At 50.5% G+C, this 24,294-nt stretch overlaps 1 protein-coding gene across 3 annotated transcripts in view; it reads left to right on the top strand.

The window, feature by feature from the left end:
- Window positions 1-24,294, top strand: part of MTMR4 (myotubularin related protein 4) — a 651,646-nt gene that overhangs the window by 301,088 nt on the left and 326,264 nt on the right. For all 3 annotated transcript variants that reach the window (XM_085649730.1, XM_085649731.1, XM_085649732.1), the window contains one exon: window positions 2,183-2,406. In XM_085649730.1, the coding sequence (XP_085505856.1) occupies window positions 2,183-2,406 (224 nt within the window). The remainder of the gene's footprint in view (window positions 1-2,182; window positions 2,407-24,294) is intronic.

Genomic DNA, 24,294 nt, shown 5'->3' on the forward strand with positions numbered 1-24,294 from the left:
AGAAAGTTGCCACCCTGTTGCCCAAGTTTCCGGTGGTCATTTACAGTTATTAGCCACAAGACTGCTTTCTGCCCTCATGGTGAGAAGTGTGTGAACGACTCCCAGGATGGAACAACGAAGACCTGCCACGGGAAGAGGTGTGAATCTGTTTCTACCTGGAAAGCCAAACTGGGTGATAGCCCAAAAGGTGCATTTCAAAGGCAAATCTAACTTTGAGGGGCAACTGGTAGACACAATAGGGGCTGCTCTTTTGTTCTGAAAGGCAGGTTGACATGGGGACAGAGAGGGGAAAACAGTTGACAAAGCAATTTTCCTGTGGGTGTGTAACCCTCAGGTAGCAACATCTCTAGGGCGGGTTCCCAGGCTCCACACACCGATAGAGGGGTTCTGCCTTCTTGGGAGTGGCAGAATATTGCATTCTGGGATTGTTAGATACCACACCACATGAAGTCACCAGGTGGGAAGGGGCCTAGTAGCCCTTTGACTAGTAACCGCCGCATTCCCAAAGGGCACTTTCTGGGCATAATCACATCTGCATTGGAGAGAGAACCGAAGGACTACCCTGCTGTTCCCTGGACCTGGCAAAGAGAGGCTGAACCAAAGACTTGACTCCATCTGCTGCACCTGGGCTAGCAAAGAGAGGACTGTACCTTTGGTGCTCTGCTTGAGAAAGTCATCCCTGAGCCCCAGACAGAAGAGGTGAACTCCAAGAGTCAGTTGGCTGACTTCCTGCAACCAGGTCACAAAAGCTGAAGAAGCCCGTCTTGGCTGGTTAGTAGCCACAATCACTTGACTGCTGACGTGCAGCCTGGGAAGCTGAGTCCTGATGCTCAAAAGTTGCACCCGATTCTTTTTGACCTGCGAGAGTCGTCTGAGTGCAGTTTGGTCGTCCAAAGACACCCACCTCCACTAAAGGAAATCACTAGTCTTGTTGTGAATGGAGACCAGTAGTACATGGACTTGTGCTAGATCCACCATAAATTTGAGGGATATCGCCCCCTGCCCCCCAACATGTCCAAAGTTACCCTAGCAAGGCCATGGACTGAGGAGTACCCGCCCCTCTCACCCCCCTCCCCCGTTCACTGCAAAACATCCTCAGCATCTCCATCATCATGTATCCCTTGCATTAGGACCACTCAATTGATGCAATTGCTTTCTTTGCCATAGGATTTTTTTCGCCGTATGTCCTAATTATTTTCTTTTTCACGCATGTGGAGTGTAACTAATAAGCTTTGGCAAAGCCAATAGGTGTTACCTTTGATACTATTGGCTCTGCCATTGCCTTTTTGTTTATGCTGTACAGCATGGGCATTACCCACCCTGGCAATGATTTGTAGCCATGCTGTATAGCAGTTGAGTTGCTGTGCAGCATGGCTAAAAATAATAATAAAAAAGAGTGCATTAGCCTTGGCTGCATCATAGTACTTTTTTAAATTTGTTTTAGCCACACTGCAAAGCATCTGTGCTGCTGTACAGCATGGCTACAAAACATTGCCATATCTAGTAGCTCTCATAGGCGAGACCTATTGGCTTTGCCAATGTGTTATAAATTAGTGTTGAATATTTTTGTTATGTGACTTCTTATTCAGTTGTTTTGGTACTTTTAAATGCTTTGCAGTTGATCCTTTGTTTAAGCCTGACGGCTCGAAGCCACAGCTACCCAAGGTTGAAATACAGTTTACCAAATGACCCTGACTGGTCCCAAGACAGTATTGTGAGTGTTTTACACAGTGAGGTCGCACAACCACACCATATAATACACCACTTTCCTCAAACCCAACCATTGGCATTTTTATTTATGTGCAGCTTTGATACTCTTGAAGTTGTATACGTTTTGTACCTTAAGAAGAAAGGGCTTCCAGCACATATGTATTACTTATTGTTCCTTTGTCTAGAATAAAATATTTAATGTCTATTGCATGTGAACCTTTTGGAAAATTACAGCTGGTAAACTGAAGATCTTGACAGGTGTTTACAGAGTGGCACATTCAAGTTTTAAATGTAGGTTCTAATCTGCCCTTCGATGTTAAATATATTGGAAATGTTGGGGAGCTCCTACTACATCAACTTCCTTAAACATGTTAGTAGAACATTTTGATTAATGTGTTTTTAGTAGCGGTGTTAAATATGACTAGAGTTTTTTGTATTATTTGTTGCTATCTTTTCACCTCTCCCCTAATAGACATCAGAAGAATGGGGCTGTGATTGCCCGGTGCAGCCAACCGGAGATTAGCTGGTGGGGCTGGCGTAATGCAGATGATGAGTACTTGGTCACTTCCATCGCCAAAGCCTGCGCTCTTAATCCAGGAGGAAAGTACAATAGTGGGAGCATTTCTAAAACTGTCAGTGAGGTAAACGGTATAAAGAGTGGAGGTGAAGGAACAGACGCTGTGGATACAGACTTTGGTAAGAGCCAGCTGACTCACATATGTCAGACAATGCCTTGATTTGATATGTTCAGCTTTTGAAGTATTACAGACTTAAAACACCAGAGGTCAATGCTTTTTTCTCTTGTCCACTCGTTGTTGTATTTTAACCCCCTGGCTATCAGCACTACCTTAGCTATTCCCTTCTTAGTCTAGAAAGAGCTTTTCTTAGACACGTGCTGGTCTGATCTGTATTTAATACTGATCTGTTGATGTAACAGAATTAGAGCAGGAGCTATGGCTGAGGATACACCTATTAGTGAGAATGGGCTGAGGCAAATGTACTGGGTGGATATTTATGCTGCACCTCTGCATTAAGGGCAGTTGAGGTGTTGTCCTGTAGAGTGAACTTATCAGATCAAAATTGGAAAGCTAAAGGGGTGGATCCAGCCTTAAAGGGAAATATAGTAAATCCTGCTTTGGAGTGAGAAAGGTGCCAGGTTTTTAGAAATGATCTACCATTAAGGAGATGAGTTTGGATTTGTTTCATTAGAGAAAAGAGGGGAGTACAAATCTGCAGAAAGGGGTTGTGATGAGAGGCAAGTAGGGACTTTGTGCGCACGCCTTGCTAAGGGGTGGATGGGAGAGTTTTGAATCCAGTCTGAGAGACAGTTGAGGATAAGGTGCAAGCTTTGCAAGGTGCAAACTTTACAAGCTGGAGGCGAAGAGGGGAATTTCTGAGACCGGAATGGCGAAGTACACAGCCCTGTCTAACATAAGGCAGATCTTGTAGGAACACATTTTCATAAAGGTTGGTGTTAAAGGGATTTGTCTATCAAGTCCTTTGAGGACTGTTCAGTAAGGAAATGTGATTCAACCCTCCCAAGAAGGTGTGATGCAGCCATGTCCGTCATAGGGTGAAATCTGTGGGAGGCAGGTGTATGATTGGCTCTTGTTCAGTGAGTAGTGATGGTGTTTTTCGCAGCCCTCCTGAAGAAGGGAAAGCACTATGGAATCTGCTTTTCTAATGAGGCTGTAGTCCAGGAGTGTGAGACTGTGGGAATCCGCTCTGTTGCATGGGGTTTGTGAATGGGATGCTGGAAAATTGGGAAGGGGGTAGAGGATGTCTGCAGTAGCCTGCAGGTGTTCGAAATAGAGCACTGCTGATGGGAGAGGTGGTAAGTGGCATCCAATCATACTTATTAGCTGTTTGGATGCATCAAATCTGAAATGGAAGTTTGGAACGGATTGGAATCCAACCTGACCGAGGAGGAGGGCTTAACATCCAGCACTACTGAGAAGGCTATACATACTGTTTGGTGTACTGTGTAATTGAGGGATACAACTTCGAAAATCATGTTAGTGTAAAGTATTCGTTTGAAAGACAAGACAAAAAACATAAGTCTTCAAAGATAGCCTTGTCAACGACTAGACCGTTGGCGTCAAAGATTATAACTCCATCGCGTATGATGAAGATACTGTCGACGACACAGTTGGCGTCAAGCATGCCGTCAACAACACTATCGGCATCAAGCATGCCGTCGACGTTGACCATACTGACGACTACCATACTGTGGACTAAATCATCATTGGGAGCCACGCAGTCAATAAAAAACATAGGAGGAAATGTTTCTTCACCTTTGAGGGTCACGGATGTGGCTTCAGTACAATTTTTACGGCCAGACCAGAAGGAAGTGGCTAGTGATTATGCCTACGTTGACAGCTTAGAGCCCAAAGCAATTGGATGTGAGCTATGTCTCCGATATTGAAGAAATTAGTTACTTACCTGTAACACCAGTTCTTCAAAGTTGGTATCTTTTATACATTCACTTTTGACTCATTCTGTGTCAGGCTGGTAAACCTGGATTCCCATCCTGATGATGAGTAAAGATTCAAGCATGTGAATATATAAAAGATCCATTGTTAGAGAAGAGGACGCAGTGGACAATAAGGAATTCTACAGTGAATGTGTCAGCAGGAGTTCAAGTTTGGAAGCATTCAAATGGGTTTAATGCAAAACTACCTAGATATAAAGAACCACATGTGGTCCAAGTGCCAATGGCCTTCTTATCAACGTTGCAACAAATGATGGATACTTTTACTGAGGGCCTGATTTAGATCTTGGCGTACAGGTTTCTTTGCCACAAAGGCCATTATGACCGAGTAACCCATCTGCCAAGATCTTAAACCAGGCTCTAAGTTATTACTGCAGCAACCATCTAATAGTACTAAAATGGGCTTGCTTATTGCTCTCACCCTCCCACCTCCTCAACCTGCTCCTTTACCTGTTTCAACTCCTAGGCAGTCATCACCGCTAACATCACCTCCAACACCAAGGGGATCATAGACGTAGAGGTTTACCCTAATTGTTCTTCCTATTCTAATATAGGAGAGGAAGGTTGACTACCACCAGACAGTGATGGAGGGGATGATAATGGCTGAGATTTTATGGTCCCAAGTGGTAATGGGCCAATTTAAAAAATGCTACGGATGATCTCTCAATTTCATACCTTGATTGAAAGAGCTGCCAAGAAATGTAACCTACCGATTACCTCCGTAGATCAACCATGTTTTCTTTACGTCTTTAAGGCGGAACCTCGGAAATACTTTAAATCTAGATCTATTCTTTATTCTGTCTAAAATGAATGAAATACAAAGTCTGGATTCTCCTCCGGCTTTCCTCACTGGTCATTCTAGACCAGATTCAGTAATTGCTTTAGCGGCTCAGAGATGAACCAAGACTCCAATACATCGTCATCCAGTCCTCCAGACAACGTTAGCAAAAGAATTGACAATCTGGGACTGAGTATTGCCCCTATGGCAGCAAATTCAATTAAGACTGCCAATGCCCTGGCGATTCTAGGTCCTTATGATAGCCAGATGTGACATGACATAGCTCCATTACTGGATCTTATTCCTGAAGATAAGAGGGGAAATGACAAGAGCTATTTTAAAGAAAGGAGAACTAACCTCTTCTTTCATTATTGACGTGGCGATGGATGCTTCAAATACAGATTTTCACCAGTGGGCAGGAGGGACTGTGCTGATGAGGCAAGGCTGGTTAAAATCCACAGCCTTCCATACTGATGTCCAATCAAGAATCTTAGACAAACCTTTTGATGGAATAACTTTTTTTTGGTACACATGTTGATGCTTTGCAAGGCCTTAAAACGTACACTGATGCATCAAAGGCATTAGGGCTGTTGCAGTATCTCAGATTTGGGACATCTACTTTTCATAGCTCACACAGATCACAAAATTTCACCGGATTTGACCTGTATGTAGTTCAAGGATGCCTTTATTATCCTCAAAGACAGTCTTGGTATGATCAGGGATAATCCTTTATTCGAAATCGGAGGAAAACTTACTGGACGTCTTCAGGAAGAAAGAGAGGTTCCTACCAAGTACGAAGCCATGGTAATCAGAAGAGAGCCTGACTCCCAGCTCGTTCCCCCATTCCATATGGTCCTCAAACTAGGAGGGGGGGGGGGGGTGTCCCCTTTTTGCTCTCGCAAGGAATAATAGGTTCGAGGCATGTGGGCTGCTGAATTCATATCTGTGCATAGATCGCCGCCTAGTGTTGGGTCCGGATGTTTGCACGTTCTTGTCCTGGAAGAGTCTTCGAAGTATCCTGAGATAGGTGACTCCTCCCCTGGACTACAGTGCTCATGGGCATCCTCTCCATCCTAAGATTGTTTTTTTCCGCCATTGGGTTCGGATGTGCTTATCTTGACTCAAGTTAGGAAAATCTAGTTTTAGGCCAAAAGGCCTTTAGTTTTCGACGGTACTGTTCCCGATCGGTATCGACAGTTTACAGGCTTGTTTAGCGAATTTAACAACTTTTCGGATCCATTAAATCCGACCATCGACCGAACTTCGACGATGGAATCGAGGACCCCATTCAAGCGGTGTCCTGTTTGCCACGCCAAATACCCCCATATCGACGTCCACCCGGTGTGTAACAAATGTCTCTCACCGGATCATGACGAATCGAAATGCATGGCCTGTGCCCGATTCCGATCCAAGAAGACTCTACGGAATCGACGAGCCGCGCGACTGGAAGCGCAGCAAGCGGCACCGGCCCCGACCAACATCTTCAGCACCGAGGACGAAGATGTCGAAAGCGTGGAAAATACACCCTCCAGCCCCACTTCCGAACACGGTTCCCGATCGGAAGATGTCGATGAAGAGCTTTTTCACAGGGAAGAAGCCGACGATGAGGTAGGAGACTACGACGAGGCCTTAGAGGCCGAAGAAGGTAGCGCCGGTGAGGAGCAAGGCCTACCCGTCCAAATGGAGGATATCCCAGTGAGTCCGTCGACGGCTCCGGTCGAGGGATCGCCTTCGGGCCTTACCCAAGACCAATCCCGCAGTTCCTCGGCCCCGCCCTCTGGCCCGGCCACGGACGTTCAGCGAGAGCCATTGTTACCTAAAAAGACTGGTTTCCCTACCACGAAACCGAAACCAATCATCGCACCGGTTCAACAGAAACCGAAAGTGAAACTGACACTGGTCGGCTCGAGGACCACCACACCTTCGACGCCAGCCAAACCCGTCGGCTCCGACTGCACCAAAAGGGACTTCGGTGCCGAACTCGCTGCAGCCGATGTCGGCGCCGACCCAAAAAGAAAATCCATCGGTACCGTCAAAGCGCCAAGGCCCCCGGCACCGAAGCAATCGGCACCAGCCATCAAGGTGAAAATGGCCACTGCATCGCTATCCACCTCGAAGGCACCTACTAAGGTACATTCATCGACGCCATCGACTGCTACTACCCCTCCTCGGCTCGATGACCCGGTGACTTCGAAGAAGTCCACACCTGCCTCGACGGAACCTCTCGGCGCCAAAGAACCGTCGGCGTTCCAGGTGCAACAAGTGGCAGCGTCCTTGCAACGCATCAGGGAAAAGGCAGCCCTCCAGACCTCGTCGGGCTCCGAACCAAAACGGGCACAGAAGGCACCTTCGGCACCGGCCAACATCACCTTTGGTTTGCCGCCATCCACGGCGCCGAAGATGTTCGAAATCAGAACCCGCGTTACCCAGACAAGGTCCCCATCTACCGAACACTCGACTACTGGGACATGGCCGTCCCACTTCATCGACGCCGACACCGGCAGGCTTATGCTCCGAAAGCGGAAGATCACTTCAGGGCACGCTTTGGACTCTTATAGGATCCCGCTAAAACAAAAAATGCCGGCGGAATCGGAACCAGTTCTTTATGAACGCATCCACACCTCTTACACAGATCCATCATTCTCTCCAACGCACTCCGACACGGATGCAGTGGAGGACTACATGGGTGACGACGCCACATACCCCGAAGACATGGACCCTGAGGGCCAGCAAGACCCTGATCAGGTCTGGGATGACCCCGTAGAGCCAGGTGCCGCTCTGGATACACAGGACACACAACTTTATGGCGCAAAAACTACCCCCACAGAGGACACTGCTGCATTCAACGCCCTCATTGAACGGGCCGCAGCCAATCATGGAGTGCAACTCCACTCAACACAATCGAGGATGATTTCTTGGTGGACACTTTCGCATCCTCCGAGAGGACTGTAAAAACTCTGCCCATGTTAAAAGGTGTCCTCAAGCCAGCAAAGGACATTTTCAAAGAGACCACCAGGGCACGGGTAATAAACCCCAGGATCGAGAAAAAATACAAACCCGCACCTGGGGACCCCACGTACATTAGGAGCCAATTGCCTCTGGACTCCATTGTGGTTGCCAATGCTCGCAAACGGGCACACTCGCAGACAACTGGTGATGCTCCTCCCCCGGACAAACAGTCCAAGGTTCTAGAGACCTCCGGCAAACGGATTGCAGCCCAGGCAGCAAACATATGGCGCATCGCCAATACACAGGCCCTCCTAGCTCGCTACGACCGCTCACACTATGACACGCTAGAGTCCCTACTCCAACACCTACCAGACGAGTACAAAGAGGCAGCGGAGCTCCTCATCAGGGAGGGACAACTGCTCACAAACGCATTCATCAAGTGTGCACTAGATGCTGCAGACACTGCTGCAAGGGCAATAAACACCAGCGTCATGCTACGACGACACGCCTGGTTACGAATCTCCAGATTCAAACCTGAGGTCCAAAATAACATCCTCAATCAACCGGTCAACCCCGACTACTTATTTGGACCGGAGGTTGACGCCACCTTAGAAAAGATAAAAAAAGACACGGACACTGCGAAGTCAATGGGGGCTCTGCAAACGCAGACATTTCGTAGTGGCTCCTTTCGTCGCCCCGGAAATAGAGGTGCAGGTAGAGGACAAGGGGCACAGCAAACCTACAATAAAGGGGGCACACAGAGTTCCTACAAAAAAAACACCCGAGGTGGATATCGTGGCTCCAGCACCAAGGGCAGAGGACGCGGTTACGGCAATACCAGGTCCTCCCCTAAGAACAAACAGTGACGCCCTCTCCCTTCCCCCCGACCACATAACACCTGTCGGGGGGAGACTTCAGCGGTTCCTGTCCACGTGGAATTCCATCACCACAGACAGGTGGGTCAAAGATGTTATCCAACACGGTTACTGTCTCGAATTAACCTCCACTCCACCCACCATACCGCCAAGGCACCGTCCTATGTCCTCAGAGCACTTAGCGTTATTACAGCAGGAAGCGCTAAGTATGCTGCAAAAAGGCGCAATAGAGGTCGTGCCCGTACACCAGCAGGGAACAGGGGTGTACTCTCTGTACTTCTTAATACCAAAAAAGGACGGGTCACTCAGACCTATCCTAGACCTGAGACCCCTCAACTAATACATTCTCTCAGAGCATTTTCACATGCTCACCCTGCAGCAGGTTCTCCCGCTCCTCAGACAGGGAGATTTCCTAGCCACGCTAGACCTCAAAGATGCGTATTTCCACATACCCATACACCCATCACACAGAAAATATCTCCGGTTCACCATTCAGGGTCAGCACTATCAATTCAAAGTCCTACCCTTCGGAGTGACAACAGCACCCAGAGTTTTCACAAAGTGCCTAGCTACCGTGGCTGCACATCTACGGAGGCAACACGTTCACGTCTACCCTTACCTGGACGACTGGCTTGTTCAGGCAAAGTCAGCCCAGCAATGTGCCAGCCACATGTCCCGCACCATTCAGCTTCTTCACAGTCTGGGATTCTCACTAAATTACCCAAAATCACATCTCCAACCCGCACACGTACAACAGTACCTAGGTGCGACCATAGACACTCTGGCAGCCACAGCTCAGCCAAATTTAGTGAGGATCAACAGCATGCAAATGCTGATTTCCAAATTCAAACCCCAACACTCCCTTCCTGCGCAAGTGTTCATGCAGTTGATAGGCATGATGGCCTCCTGCATTTTCATAGTCCCACACGCGAGACTACATATGCGCCCGCTTCAGGAGTGCTTAGCACGTCAATTGCATCAGGCTCACGGGCAATTAAAAGACCTAGTGTTGGTGAGCGGTCGGGCATACAACTCTGCATTGGTGGAATCCACAAAACCTTTGCAAAGGCCGACCGTTCCAAGAGCCTGTTCCACAAATAATACTGACAGCGGACGCGTCTCTCCAGGGATGGGGAGCTCATGTACTCAATTACACAGTGCAGGGACTATGGACAACACAACAAAAGAAGATGCACATCAACCTTCTGGAACTGTTGGCAATCTTCCTGGCCATGAAGGCATTCAAAGTACATCTGTGCAACAAGGTCCTGTTGATCCGGACGGACAACATGACTGCCATGTACTACATACAGAAACAGGGAGGAACACACTCTCCACAGTTGTCTCATCTGGCTCAGAGCATGTGGAAGTGGGCCATTCAGAGGAACATATTCCTCATGGCGGAACACCTCCCAGGCAAGGACAACCAGATGGCGGATCTGCTCAGCAGACACAGCCACCAGATGCACGAGTGGGAGTTACACCCATCAGTACTCCAACCGTACTTCCAGCAGTGGGGTCATCCAGAGATAGACCTATTCGCGACAAGCGAAAACGCAAAATGACAAAGCTTTGCCGCCAGGTTCCCACATCCACAGTCGCAGGGCAATGCGATATGGATGAACTGGTCCGGCAGATTTGCGTACGCTTTTCCCCCAGCTCCATTGATACCGCTGGTGGCACGCAAACTGCGACAGCACTCAATGACACTCATCCTGGTTGCTCCAACATGGGCACGCCAGCCATGGTACACAACCTTTCTGGAACTTTCCGTGGTGCCGCATCGAAGGCTGCGGATCAAACCCGCGCTTTTGACGCAGAACCAGGGAGAAATTCAGCACCCAGATCCGCAACAGCTGAACCTGGCAATCTGGCTCCTGAAGTCCTAGAGTTTGGCTACCTAAACCTGCCACCTGACTGTATGGAGCTCATTAAGGAGGCCAGGAGACCCACTACCAGAGCTTGCTATGCAGCTAAATGGAAGAGGTTTGTCATTTATTGCAACAACAATGACATTAACCCGCTAGACGCATCCATTCAAAATATAATCTGTTACCTCTTACACCTATACCGATGCAATCTGGCATACACCTCAATACGTATCCATTTGACCGCAATAGCAGCCTATCTCCAGAACAGGCAGCACCTCTCCTTATTCAGAGTGCCTGCCATCAAAGCTTTCTTGGAGGGACTCAAACGAGTAATTCCCCCAAGACACCCACCAGCACCGGTGTGGAACCTCAACTTGGTCCTCACCCGACTGATGGGTCCACCCTTCGAACCTCTCCACTCATGTGAGATTCAATTCCTCACCTGGAAAGTAGCTTTCCTAGTGGCAATCACTTCGTTAAGAAGAGTTAGTGAACTCCAGGCACTAACCATTCAAGAGCCATTCATACAGGTTCACGCAAACAGGGTCGTACTACGTACCAACCCCAAATTCATGCCTAAAGTAATATCGCAGTTCCACATGAATCAAACTATTGAACTGCCTGTCTTCTTTCAAAATCCACAGAATGTCGCAGAGAGAATGCTCCATACACTAGATGTAAAGAGGGCCCTCATGTACTATATAGACAGAACTAAGGTCTTCAGGAAGACAAAACAACTTTTCGTTGCCTTTTCTCCACAGCACAAGGGCAACGCCATTTCCAAAGCAGGTATAGCCAGATGGATCGTTAAATGTATTCAAATTTGCTATCAAAAGGCTAAACGCACATTAACGGTTCCCCCACTAACGTAAGTTAGGGGCGTCCATGGCTTTCCTGGGAAACATTCCTTTACAGGAAATATGTAGAGCAGCCACATGGTCCACTATACATACATTTACCAAACACTACTGTGTAGATGTACACTCAAAACAGCAGGCAGCTGTAGGACAGGCTGTTCTCAAAACTCTTTTTCAGACCGCTGCAGCTGGCACTGGTAGCCGCCGCTAATAGGAGGTACTGCTATATATTCTATGCACAGATATGAATTCAGCAGCCCACATGCCTCGAACTGAATATGCTACTTACCAGTATGCATCTGTTCTTGGCATGTAGGGCTGCTGACATTTATATCGCCCACCCTCCTCCCCGGCGCCTGTAGCAGCTGCAGCTCTCAGAATTACTGTATAGCATGGTCATCACTTTCTGTATCTACTCCATCACTGCCACAATGGCGAAAAACAATCTGAGGATGGAGAGGATGCCCATGCGCACTGTAGTCCAGGGGAGGAGTCACCTATCTCAGGATACTTCGAAGTCTCTTCCAGGACAACAACGTGCAAACATCCGGACCCAACACTAGGCGGCGATCTATGCACAGATATCAATGTCAGCAGCCCTACATGCCAAGAACAGATGCATACTGGTAAGTAGCATATTCAATCTGACAAGTTGTTGTTACCAATTCTCCACTAAGGCCATACGGTAAAGTTCATCAGAGACCCCTAGTTTGTCTACCAAGAAAGGAACATCATCTTCATATCAAAGAGCTGTAAATGGAAACTCATATGCTTTTTTACAAAGGAGCCGTAGAAATTGTCCCCAAATCACAAAGGAATCAATGCTTCTATTCCAGGTTCTTCCTAATAAATAAGTAGACAGGTCAGTGGAGGCTGATATTAGATCTCAAAGAGCTGAACAAGTTTCCTAAAGTCATTCCGGATGCTTGACTGGTTAGTCAAGTCTCCATCCAGAGAAAGAGCTTTCATGAATGTTTGCATCATCCTCTTCCGTAGATTCAGTCTCACTGTGAACAGGGAAAAATCATTGGTACCCCAAATAAAGATCCAATTTCTGGGAACGGTGCTCCTCACTCAGTTGGGAAAAGCCTTTCCTTGGGAAGAAAGCATGAAAAAGTTACAGATAATGTGAAATACGATTACTGGAAAGCAATCAAAGTGGGGCAATACAAGTCCCTGTTTGGCATGATAGCATCATGTATAGGTCTAATTACTTTTTGCGAGCTTTGTATGAGAACAGTCCAGCAAGGGCTGGATTTCCAATGGAAATAGGCAGAAGGCTATTGGGAAGATTGGGTCCGTGTCACAAGGCGCTTGAAATAAGCTCAGATCTGGTGGGGAATTTCAGAAAACCTAAATGCAGGTCTTTATTTTCTGCCAGTAAAAGTAAGGTTATCACTCGCCACGAATGCATCTATGGACAGATGGCGAGCCCAACTGCAACCGTTTTCCACCAGAGGCCTTTGGTCAGATGCAGAGAAGAGGCTCCATATCAATGTGCTGGAACTCTGTTCCATAAGCCTAGGTTTACAAGTGTTACTTCCTAGATTGGCAAGTCAGCTGGTCCTAATTAGAACTGACAACACAACATCCATGTTCTACATAGTTAAGCAAGGAGGTACACGGCCCAAGATCCTTTCAAAAGGTCAGCTGCTGTGTAGCTGGGCCATTTCTTACATGATAGACATTGCTGTGGCACATCTGCCAGAGCAATCGGGCAGGTGTGCTCAGCCAGCAAATGACTTATTGCCACAAGTGTGAACTATAACAAACTGGTGGATTACATTTTTATTCAGTGGGGTCACCCCACATTCGATCTGTTGGCCACTCGGAGCATCAAAAAAAATGCATATGCTTCGCTAGCAGCCTTTGGCATCTGAGGACGATAGGCAATGCTATGTTGATCATTTGGCCCAAGATATTTGCCTACACCTTTTTCTCTTTTTACCCTGATCCCCAAGTGGTTGAAGGCGAAGTTAGACCATGGTACTCTTATCCTCATTGCTCCACTGCGGCCTCGTCGGTACTGGTACACTGAGCTGCTGCAGTTGACAGCACATCCCGCCATTCCCTAGAAGGTGCATCCCAGGATATTGTCCATATGTCGGAAAGTGGGGTTCTGTTGCGGTAACACCCCCTCCACTCCTCCCCCCCCCCACCCCTCCCCTCCCCACACACACCCACATTATGTCCAGCTTTTGATGACTGTTTGACTTCAGAGTATTGGGTCCTGCTAATCAGGTTCCCAGTACCAGTGTTCTTTCCCTAAACCCATACCACATTTGGCACAACTTCAGACCCCCTTAAAAGTCCCTAGTTAATGATACCCTTGGTACCTAGTGTATTGGGACTGAAGAGGGTCTGCATGCCTTGGCACAGAGAAAAATGGAAAAAGTCGACATGGCACACTACCTCTGTGCCATGTCAAGCAGCACTGACTAAGGTATGGGTAAGTCACCCCTCTAGCATGCCTTACAAGCCCTAAGGCAGGGTGCACTGTATCTCGGATGTGAGTATATCTGCTTGAGCAGATTTGCCCCTACAGTATTTAAGTCTATTCTTAATATTTTAAGTGCCAGGGAAGCCATGGAAAGTCAATGGGCTGGAAACATGACAATTGGACAATAATGGCTTCACTGAACCTAGGAGTGTTTGGTACCAAATGACCCCTCTTAATAAAATCACACTGATGCGAGTGTTGGATTTATTAAAACATGTACTAAGACAGCACCTCAGAGGCGGCCCCTGAAAACCTACCAACCCTGTTGTGGTCTCTGACTTCAGGAAGCATGCCACCACCAGACATGTTTCTGGCCCCCTGGGTAGAGAGCCCCTGCTCTCTGATGCCAGAAACTAAGCCCATCCTGGGCACAGGTGTCACACCTCCTTCCCCAGCATAAGCACAGTGCTTGAGTGGGAATTTTTAAAGGCCTTGCTGCCTTTGTAATGCGACCGCCGCCAGCCCTCCAGTTCAAACCCCCACTTTTGCCAGGAGAACCAGCGGCAAATCTTGGTGAGAATAGGTGATGTGCCAGCCCCTCCACCCTCTTCACCAAATCCACCCCTCGGGTGCTGGAGGCGAAGTGAAGCATACTTCTCAGTGCCCACCATCTTGAAGATGGTGAGACTTATGCAGTCAGGGCTAGGGCTATGCCCCCCTCCCACAGGAGGGTGGAATAATAGAGGGTTTAGAGACCCCAGGTAAGGCACCAATTGGTCTCCCAAGAACAGTGGACCTGTTCAAGAAAAAAACAACTTTAAAATAAAAAGAACACTGCCCTGAGAAACTGCGAAACTGCCTCTGGACCCACCTCTGCACCCGATGCCCTATGGCCCGAGTCCAAATGGCCCACCGGTCTTGCGAAGGTTCCCCAACGATTCTGAGCCAGAGTGCACCATGGGCTAACCCCTGCCGGACTCTACCTCGATGCCTGCAGCCTCAATCCGAAGACTTCCCCCAGACCTTGACCTGCCCGGTAAGCCGTTCCTCGATGCCAAAGGACACCCCTACACCCAAAGCACTAGTCCTTGGGGAGCCTGACCAATGGTGTTCCTATGTCCCCTAGCATCACTATGTACCTGGGCAGCTGTGGGGTTTTCTTCGTCCGACTTCATGGCCTGAGCCTGCAGCCTTTCTTAAAAACCGATCTCCCCCATTGATTTGTATTGGGTGCCCCATTGATTTGTATTGGGTGCCTGACGCTTTGTTGGCACTCTGCACCCGGCTGCCCCTGTGCAACTGAGGGTATAAGATTGGTGCTGCCTTGTGGCCCCCCTTTTGCTTACTTTAACTACCAGAGACTGTTACTAAAACCGTTTTACTCGCCCGTGAGCAGCACATCTTTAATTACCCCCTTTTCCACTGGATAACATTGGCACCAAATTCCGCAGATCTGCTACTCACCTGCACCTTGCCTGGTGCTCATTCTTCATCCTGAAAACCATGTCCAACTTACCTACAAGACCACATTCTTCTTTTTCTCCCATAGGTGTTCACTCCTTAAAGCGAAAAGTGTATCTGAAAGAAACACGTTAGTTAGATTCCTCACCTTAGAATATCCCCAGGCGTCAGGCCGGATCCGGAAAGATTTTTGTAGCAATACCCCTTGCGCGTCGCTAGGCGTCGTCTGCGGCTCCGCGTCAGTCGTCGGCGTCGGAATGATGTTGTCGGAGTACTTAGACGCCGCCCTTGCGCGCTGACGTCAGTTCTTCTTCTTTTTTCCACGCCAGTAAGCGCCGATCCGGGAAGAGCTTACCCCTAGTAATTTTTTTACTACCTTTTTTTGACTTCTTTTGGTCTATCGACTTGACTCGGGTGCCGGTAGGATACCTGGTTTCAAAGCCTGTGACACCTGTCATCGCCTGATGTCGGTGACGGATCACCATCGCCGGTGCCTTTATTGCCTGGGGGCCGACCATGACGCGGAGTCGTGCCTCGATTGACAGGCCTTGACGTCGAAAGCTAGGCGGGAGCGGTCCCGTAAGCTTCTCGAGCTCGGCACTCGACTCCGTGCCGCTCTCGGTCCCGGTCCAGGAGGAGGTCCAAGGACCGATCGCGGAGCTGCAGCCATCGTCATCGCTCGTCGGGGTCTTCGGGTAAGTTGAAGCACTCCCAAGAAGTCCAAGAGACCACATCGCTCTCAGGACTCCCCTCGCGCGACTCGGCTGAGGGTCAGGGTGGTCCCACCCCCGCGGCTCCGTCGGAGCTGTGTCCGTCCCCATACCCGCCGGTCCCTGGGACTGACGCGACTCCGGCGGAGGTCAGTGCCTTCCTCTCGGCCATGAGGGGCCTGGCTCCGCCGTCGACGTCTGTATGCGCGCCTTCGGGCCCCGCAGGTTCGACTGGGCGACCTCGCGTGCCGGCGGCTCCAGCCCCGGCGCCGTCGACTGCTCCGGCCCCGACGCCGCAGGTCCCCGAGGGATCCAGGCCTGGATCTCGGTTGGTGCCGGTCGACCTCACGACGCCTCCTCCGCCGGCGCCAACACCAGTTCCGACGCCGTCCCCGGACGATGTCGTTCCCCAGTTTAGCCCCGGTCCGGGCCCGACACCGGCGCGGCGCTGTCCGGCGCGGCTACCGGCGCCGATTGGTGAATGCTTCATCTACTGCCCGGCTCCAATCATTCCTCCTGTTTATCGGGAATCGGATGACGAGGGCGACTGGGAGGGGTCTGAAGACCCTATGGCCGCTCATGGCCAACTTTCTCAGGACTGGGCAGAGGAATTGGGGGATGCCAGCGGTCTGGATACCTCCCCGGACGCTGGTTTCATCTCTCCTCCGACTGTGGCCTCGGAGGAGGGTGCAGCCTTTTCAGTGGTGCTGCGCAAGGCGGCCGAAGCCCTAGGGCTGGAGTTGCCTGCTGTGGCCGTGAGGACTAACGTCCTCACAGAGGTCCTTCAACCGACAGCAAGCTCCACTGAGCCTCTGCTGCAGTTTAATGAGGCCCTCATTGACGTTCTGCAGGGCACTTGGTCCAAGCCCTCCACAGTCCCTCCTGTGGACCGGAACGTTGCCCGGCGCCACCGCCCTGCTCCGGGCGACCCCCAGTTTCCTCTCCCAACACCCCACCCCCGAGAGTCTGGTTATCCAGGCCTCAACCTCCCAATCTTCCTTCCCGTCCGCTCCTCCGGATCGGGAATCCAAGAGGTTGGAACAGTTTTGGCAAGAAACTGTTCTCGTCCCTGAGTTTGGGGCTGCGGTCTTTAAATACCGCTTGCATTTTGGACCGTTATTCCCACTCTCTGTGGGATACGGTGGAGGACGTGCTGCCCTCGTGCCCGGTGGAGGCCCGGACACGACTCACTGAAGCACTTGCTGACGGTCGAGATGCAGCACGGCACGCCATACGGTGTGGACTTGACACCACGGACTCGCTGGGTCGGGTGATTTCCACCACGGTGGAGCTTCGGCGTCACGCCTGGCTGAGGTCCACGTCATTTTCGGGGGATGTCCAGAGTTCCCTCATGGACATGCCCTTTGATGGCACTCGCCTTTTTGGTGAGAAGGCGGACAGTGCGCTGGCTCGGTTCAAGGACTCCCGGGCCACGGCCAAGTCCTTGGGTCTTTCGGCCCGCGGCCGCAAACTTCCGCCTTTCGTCCCTTTCGTGGCCAAGGAAGGGGCGCCTCCTCACGTCCGCCCAGCCACCTGCCGAAGACCCAACCTGCACGCGGTCGCGGACGTGGATTCCGCCGAGGCGGTACTGGAGGTCAACGTGCCGGTCAGTCCACATCCACCCCGGCAACATCCGCCTCAAAGCCTTCCTAGTCCGAGCTTTCAGGCCCATTCGACGCCAGTGGGCGGCAGGGTTCGCCATCACCTGTTCCACTGGCGCTCCTTCACGTCGGACAGGTGGGTGCTGCAAATCGTCCGAAGGGGCTACTCCCTCCCCTTCGAGGCGACCCCTCCAGCCATGCCGCCGCTGAACCACCGTATGTCGGGGGATCATTTGCATCATATACGAGAGGAAGTTTCGGCCCTCTTGGCCAAAGAGGCCGTCGAGCGCGTTCCTGGTTCAGAAGTAGGTCGTGGTTGTTATTCCCACTACTTTCTGGTTCCCAAGAAGGGCAAAGGGGGCCTACGCCCGATCTTGGACCTCAGGAGCGTCAACGCCTTCCTCCGGAAGGACCAGTTCAAGATGCTCACTTTAGCTCAGGTTCTGGCTGCCCTAGACCCTGGACACTGGATGGTAGTGTTCGACTTGCAGGACGCTTATTTCCACATCCGCGTCCTGCCGGCCCACCGGCGTTACCTGCGGTTCACAGTGGGTCAGGAGCACTTTCAGTTCACCGTGCTCCCCTTCGGCCTCACCAGTGCCCCTCGGGTGCTCACGAAAGTGATGCCGGTGGTCGCAGCTCATCTGCGCCGATCAGGGGTTCCGGTCTTCCCCTATCTCGACGACTGGCTGTTGAAGGCGGGCTCGCCCCAGCAAGTCGTCTCCCACCTCCAGACTACGGCCGACCTCCTGCACTCGCTGGGGTTCTCCATCAATGTGCCGAATTCGCACCCGAGTCCCTCCCAGAAGCTCCTTTTCATTGGGGTGGTTCTCGATTCGGCGCAGTTCCGGGTCTATCCGCCGGAACAGCGGGTCCGGGACATTCAGGCCCTGATTTCCATCTTCCGGGCTCTGTCTTGGGTTTCGGTCAGGTTGGTGCTGGGGCTGATGGCCTCCTGCATCCTGTTGGTACCTCACGCCAGGTGGCAGATGCGGGCTCTGCAGTGGGACCTGAAGTTTCAGTGGGCCCAGCATCGAGGCAACCTGTCCGACCACGTCTTGATCTCGGAGGGCACTGCGAACCAGCTGTAGTGGTGGCTCACGAATCGCGATTGGGTCAGCGGCAGATCCCTCTCCCTACCCCAACCGGAGCATGTCGTAGTGACAGATGCATCCCTCCTGGGATGGGGGGGCCATATGGGAGAGGCGGAGATCAGAGGACTCTGGTCTCCGGCGGAGACTCGGCTCCATATCAACCTATTGGAGCTGAGGGCGATCCGACTTGCACTAAAAGCCTTCCTTCCCTCTGTCCGGGGAAGTGTCGTGCAGGTGTGCACGGACAACACCACCGCCATGTGGTATTGCAACACACAGGGCGGGGTGGGGTCGTGGACCCTTTGTCGGGGGCTCTGCGCCTCTGGACATGGCTGGAACATCAGGGCATCACCCTGGTGGTTCACCATCTGGCGGGCTCTCTGAACGCCAGAGCGGACAAACTCAGCCGCCGGTGCATGATGGATCACGAATGGCGTCTGAACTCGGACGTGGCGCAAGGTGTCTTTCTGCAGTGGGGAGACCCTTGGTTAGATCCATTCGCCACCTAAGAGAACGCGCAATGTCAGCAGTTCTGCGCGTTGGAATTTCCAAGGCGGCACTCGCTCGGAGACGCTTTTCGTCGCGAGTGGAGTTGCGGTCTATTGTACGCCTTTCCGCCTATACCACTTCTGCCCAGAGTGCTGAAGAAGATCAGGCGCGACCGGGCCCAAGTTATCTTAGTGGCTCCGGATTGGGCACGAAGGTTCTGGTATCCCGAGCTACTCAGTATGTCCATCGATCCCCCGATACGACTGCCTCTTCAGGAGGACCTTCTGTCGCAGCAGCAGGGGACGGTCCTCCACCCGAACCTGTCCTGCCTCCACCTCCATGTGTGGAGATTGAGCGGCGGCAGTTGATGCCATTTGACTTGCCTCCTGAAGTCGTGTGATGTCATTCTGGCAGGCAGGTGTCCCTCCACAAAGACGGTATACGCCTGCCGGTGGAACTAATTTGTGGCATGGTGCACAGCAAAGGCTGCGGATCCCCTTTCTGCCCCTCTTTCTGAGGTTCTACTCTTTCTTCTTTCTTTGGCCCAGCAGGGCTCTGCTCTGGGCACCTTGAAGGGTTATCTTGCTGCAATCTCTGCTTTCTTAAGGCTTCCTGATCAGCCTTCTCTTTTCAAGTCCCCTGTTGTCTCACGTTTTCTCAAGGGCATTTCTCATACGTTCCCTCCTGTTCCCTTCGTAATGCCTCAGTGGGACTTGAACCTTGTTCTCACTTTTCTGTTGTGCGCTCCCTTTGAGCCCCTTCACAACTGTCCCATTCGTCTACTGACTCTGAAAACTGCCTTCCTGGTGGCTATCACCTCCACTAGGCGTGTGAGTGAGCTCCAGGCTCTGTCAGCTAAGCCTCCCTTCCTTTCGGTTCATCCGGATAAGGTTGTCCTCCAGACACGTCCATCTTTTTTTTCCTAAAGTCGTGACTCCCTTTCACATCAGGCAATCTGTCACGCTGCCCACCTTCTTTCCGCATCCTTCAAAAGATGAAGATAGGCTCCACCGTCTGGACCCAAAACGTGCGCTGTCCTTTTATTTGGACCGCACAAAACCGTTCCGGGTGGACGACCCAACTTTTTGTTGGATATGTAGGTGCGAAGAAGGGTTAAGCTGTGCACAAGCGGACCATCTCGCGATGGGTCGTGTTGTGTATTAAACTCTGCTATTCCTTGGCAAAAAGGTCCCTCCTGTTGGGCTGAGAGCCCATTCCACCCGGGCCACAGCGTCGACACCTGCCCTGGCATGGGGAGTCCCTTTGCAGGACATCTGTCAGGCGGCGACGTGGGCTTCACTGCACAAGTTCGCCAAGCACTATTGTCTGGACAGCCAAGTCCGGAGAGATGGCCACTTTGGCCGTTCTGTTCTCCAGGACTTTCTGGTGTGATCTTGGTTCGCATAAGAACTGACGTCAGCACGCGAGGGCGGCGTCTAAGTACTCCGTCATTCCGGCACACGACGCCGACGACGGACGCGGAGCCACAGACGTCCAACACCAGACATCTTGGATAGATTTTCCACCACAATCCCAAGTAGCTGAACTTGACAAAAAGGTAAAAGACCACCTAGAATTTGGCTATCTGGATCTCACACAAGAGTATAAACAGATTCTGGCGCAGGCTCGTGCTCCAGTAACCAATAAAACTTACAGTACCAAGTGAAAGCGTTTGTGTCTGATGCATGAATAATGGTCATCATCCGCTTCATATAAAGCCTTCTCATATTCTACATTATTTGTTAAGTTTGGGCAAAAGTGGTCTCAAATATTCATAAGTCTAGGTCAATCTGACAGCAAGTCTAGAGGTTTAAAAGAACTGACAGTTCAACGTCTACTCTGTTTTCCGAAAGGATCATTAAACCGTTTATCAAACGTTTCCTAAGGGCTTTTCCACCTCTTCAAAATCCTCCAATTTCTTGGGAGCTTAATACAGTCCTCAGTCAACTAATGTTACCTCATTTTGAGCCAATACATAGAGCTGAATTAAAGTTTGTTTCATGGAAGACAGCACTACTCCTAGCTCTCACATATTTTAGGAGTGTGGGATAGATTCAGGTATTCACCATCTGAGAATCTTTTCTCCGATTCACCAAGGACAAAGTAATAATCGGAACAAACACTAAATTCTATCCTAAGGTGCCTTCTGAAGTCCATTTGAATGAGCCTGTCATTCTCCCCAATTAATCCTCACCAGCAGAAAGATCATTACATTCTTTGGACTTGTGTAAATGTGGACATGCGCACATCAGACCACCTAATTATATCAGTTGCTCAACCACGAAAAGGTCAAGCCCTGTTCAAACAGGGGATAGCTCTATGGCTCTCAGCCGGTATTGCTTTCTGTCATGCCAAAGCTGAGCGTCCTCTCCAGGGAAGAGTGAGAGCGCATTCCACCAGGGGCATGGTTTAAACTGCAGCAATCTATGCTGGGGTGCCCTTGAAACACATCTGTCGAGCTCCACCTGCTGGAGCACAAATAGGTTCATGAAGCATTACTGCCTAGACGTGACAGTAAAAGCTAAGAGAGCAGTGGGACAGGCAGTCCTGAGAAACCTGTTTAATTAAAGTGGAACCTGTGTCCCGCTTTTTTCTATTCTGTAATGTGTACTGCTTGCTATTCTGATTCATGCATGTGAATATATGAAAGAACCAATGTTGGAGAAGAAATTAGTTACTGTAACTCTGGGTTCGAGGCATATGAGCTGCAGAATTCACACTTTGTGCATAGTTCGCCATCTGGTGTTGGGCTCGGATGCTTGCACCTTGTTGTTGTCTTGGAAGAAGTCTTTGTAGTCACGAGATAGGTGACTCCTCCCTTGGACGATAGTGCGCATGGGCATCGACTCCTTCCTTAGATTGTTTTTTTCGCCTTCGGATGTAACTTTAGTGCTTCTGTTTGGTACCGTGCTACCCCAACCTTTTCGACCCGCAAACTCGGCGGTATTTACGTTCGCGTGACTTTCGACGCTCTAACTCAAATACTCGATTCTGGTCGTCGATGCGGGCCGCTGGGCCTATTGACGCCTTTCGGGCCTATGGCTATTGGCAAGGACTCCATTCAAAAAATGCCTCCAGTGTGGAGCTAAATTCCCACACAGCGACCAACACAAGGTCTGCAACCTCTGTCTCTCCCCCAAGCACGAGGAGAAAACTTGCCAAGCCTGCACCTCCTTCCGGACCAAGAAGACTATTCGGGATCGCCGGGCCCGACGACACGTTATGGCGCAACACGCTGCACCAGTGCCAGAAGACATCTTTGATGAAGTCCCAGATGTTCCGGAGGCAGAGGATTCGGAGGATCTAGACATCATTTCCGAGGCAGACGACTCTGACTACCACATCACTCCAGGTCAACGAGTACAACTGCCCCTGCCCCGACCCCATCCGAAAAAAAGAAGGTTCCGGTCAAGACTTCACCTGCAGGCCCCAGTCGCGACCGAAACAAAGCTTTAGAAGCCCCATCCCTGGGCCCGGCCCTGAAGACAAAGGAAAAAACTTCCGCCGGCTCGGGACCAAGCAAGCCGCATGTCACTGTCCCGCAAACACCATCTGCACCGAAGTCGGGGGCACATCCTTCTCCCGCAGTCTCCAAAAGGGCCTCGGCACCGAATACCTCGGCACCGAAAGAACAAAAGGCCTCGGATCCGAAAACAAAACACTCAAAACCGAAAAAGATTTCCGAGTCGACGCCGAAGGATCCAAAAACCCCTTCAAAGGCTCTAGAGCAGAAATCTAAATCGCTTGGAACCGAAAAAATCGGCGCCGAAAGCGACTATCAAAGAGGAAGAACTTTTTCTGCCGGATCCCATCGATCCGACACAAAAAACTTCCAAGTGGACCCTAAGACAGGCCATATTGTCAGCGTTGTCACAGGATGATGAGGATTTAGGGGGTGGGGGAGGCAACAATGACCCTTTTACTGACCCTGACCCATGGGATGACTATGATGAACCAGTAGATCCTCCAGACCTTCCTGATACATACCCAACAAAGCCATCTTCCCCCAGATGACCATATTGGCTTTAGTCCGCTCATTGATAGGGCTGCCCAGTACCATGGTTTACAAATGCATTCGGACCCCACAGAGGAAGACTTTCTAATAGTCACAAAGGAGAGTAAACACTTTACCCATGTTAACCCCTTCGACGCGCTTGACGGAACGGTTCCGTCATGCACGTCGGTTGGGCTGTGCTTATGACGGTACCGTTCCGTCATGGCCCCGCCCGCGCTCAGAACCTTCAGCGTGGCGCGGAAATCCGCGCCGCGCTGAAGGGGTTAAAAGGAGTCATTAAACATGCCCCAGAGATATTTAAAGAGCCTGTAAGGGCTAGAATTCTCAATCCTCGGATTGATAAAAAATATAAACCCACCCCTAATGATCCCACCTACCACTTCCCTTAGACTCCATGGTAGTCACCAATGCTGGAAAGCGTGCCAACTCTCAGACCTCTGGTGATGCTCCACCTCCAGACAAAGAGACTAAATTACTGGGCGCTTCGGGCAAACGACTTGCTGCCCAGGCAGCTAATCACTGGAGGATAGAAAATGTGCAGGCATTACTTGCCAGGCACGATAGGGCTCATTAAGACGAGCTCGAAGCCCTAATGCAGCATTTGCCTGACCAATATAAAGCCAAAGCTAATGATTTGCTCCAAGAGGGCAAATTAATAAGAAATGCATCAATTAAGTGTGCCCTTGATGCAGCAGACACCGCATCTAGAGCCATCAACACTAGTATGTTACTAAGGAGACATGCCTGGCTGCGCATTTCTGAGTTCAAACAAGAAGTGCAGACTACTGTCCTCAATCATCCATTCAACCACAAATAACTTTTTGTCCCAGCTGTGGATACAGCTTTAGATAAAATGAAAAAGGACACGGAGATTGCTAAATCCATGGGAGCATTAGTCTCCATCTACACGCGGCTCCTTTCACTGCTCTTTTTATAGAGGAGCATCCAAAAAC

The sequence above is a fragment of the Triturus cristatus genome, chromosome 3_2, assembly GCF_964204655.1.
Source record: "Triturus cristatus chromosome 3_2, aTriCri1.1, whole genome shotgun sequence".
NCBI classification, from domain to species: Eukaryota; Metazoa; Chordata; class Amphibia; order Caudata; family Salamandridae; genus Triturus; species Triturus cristatus.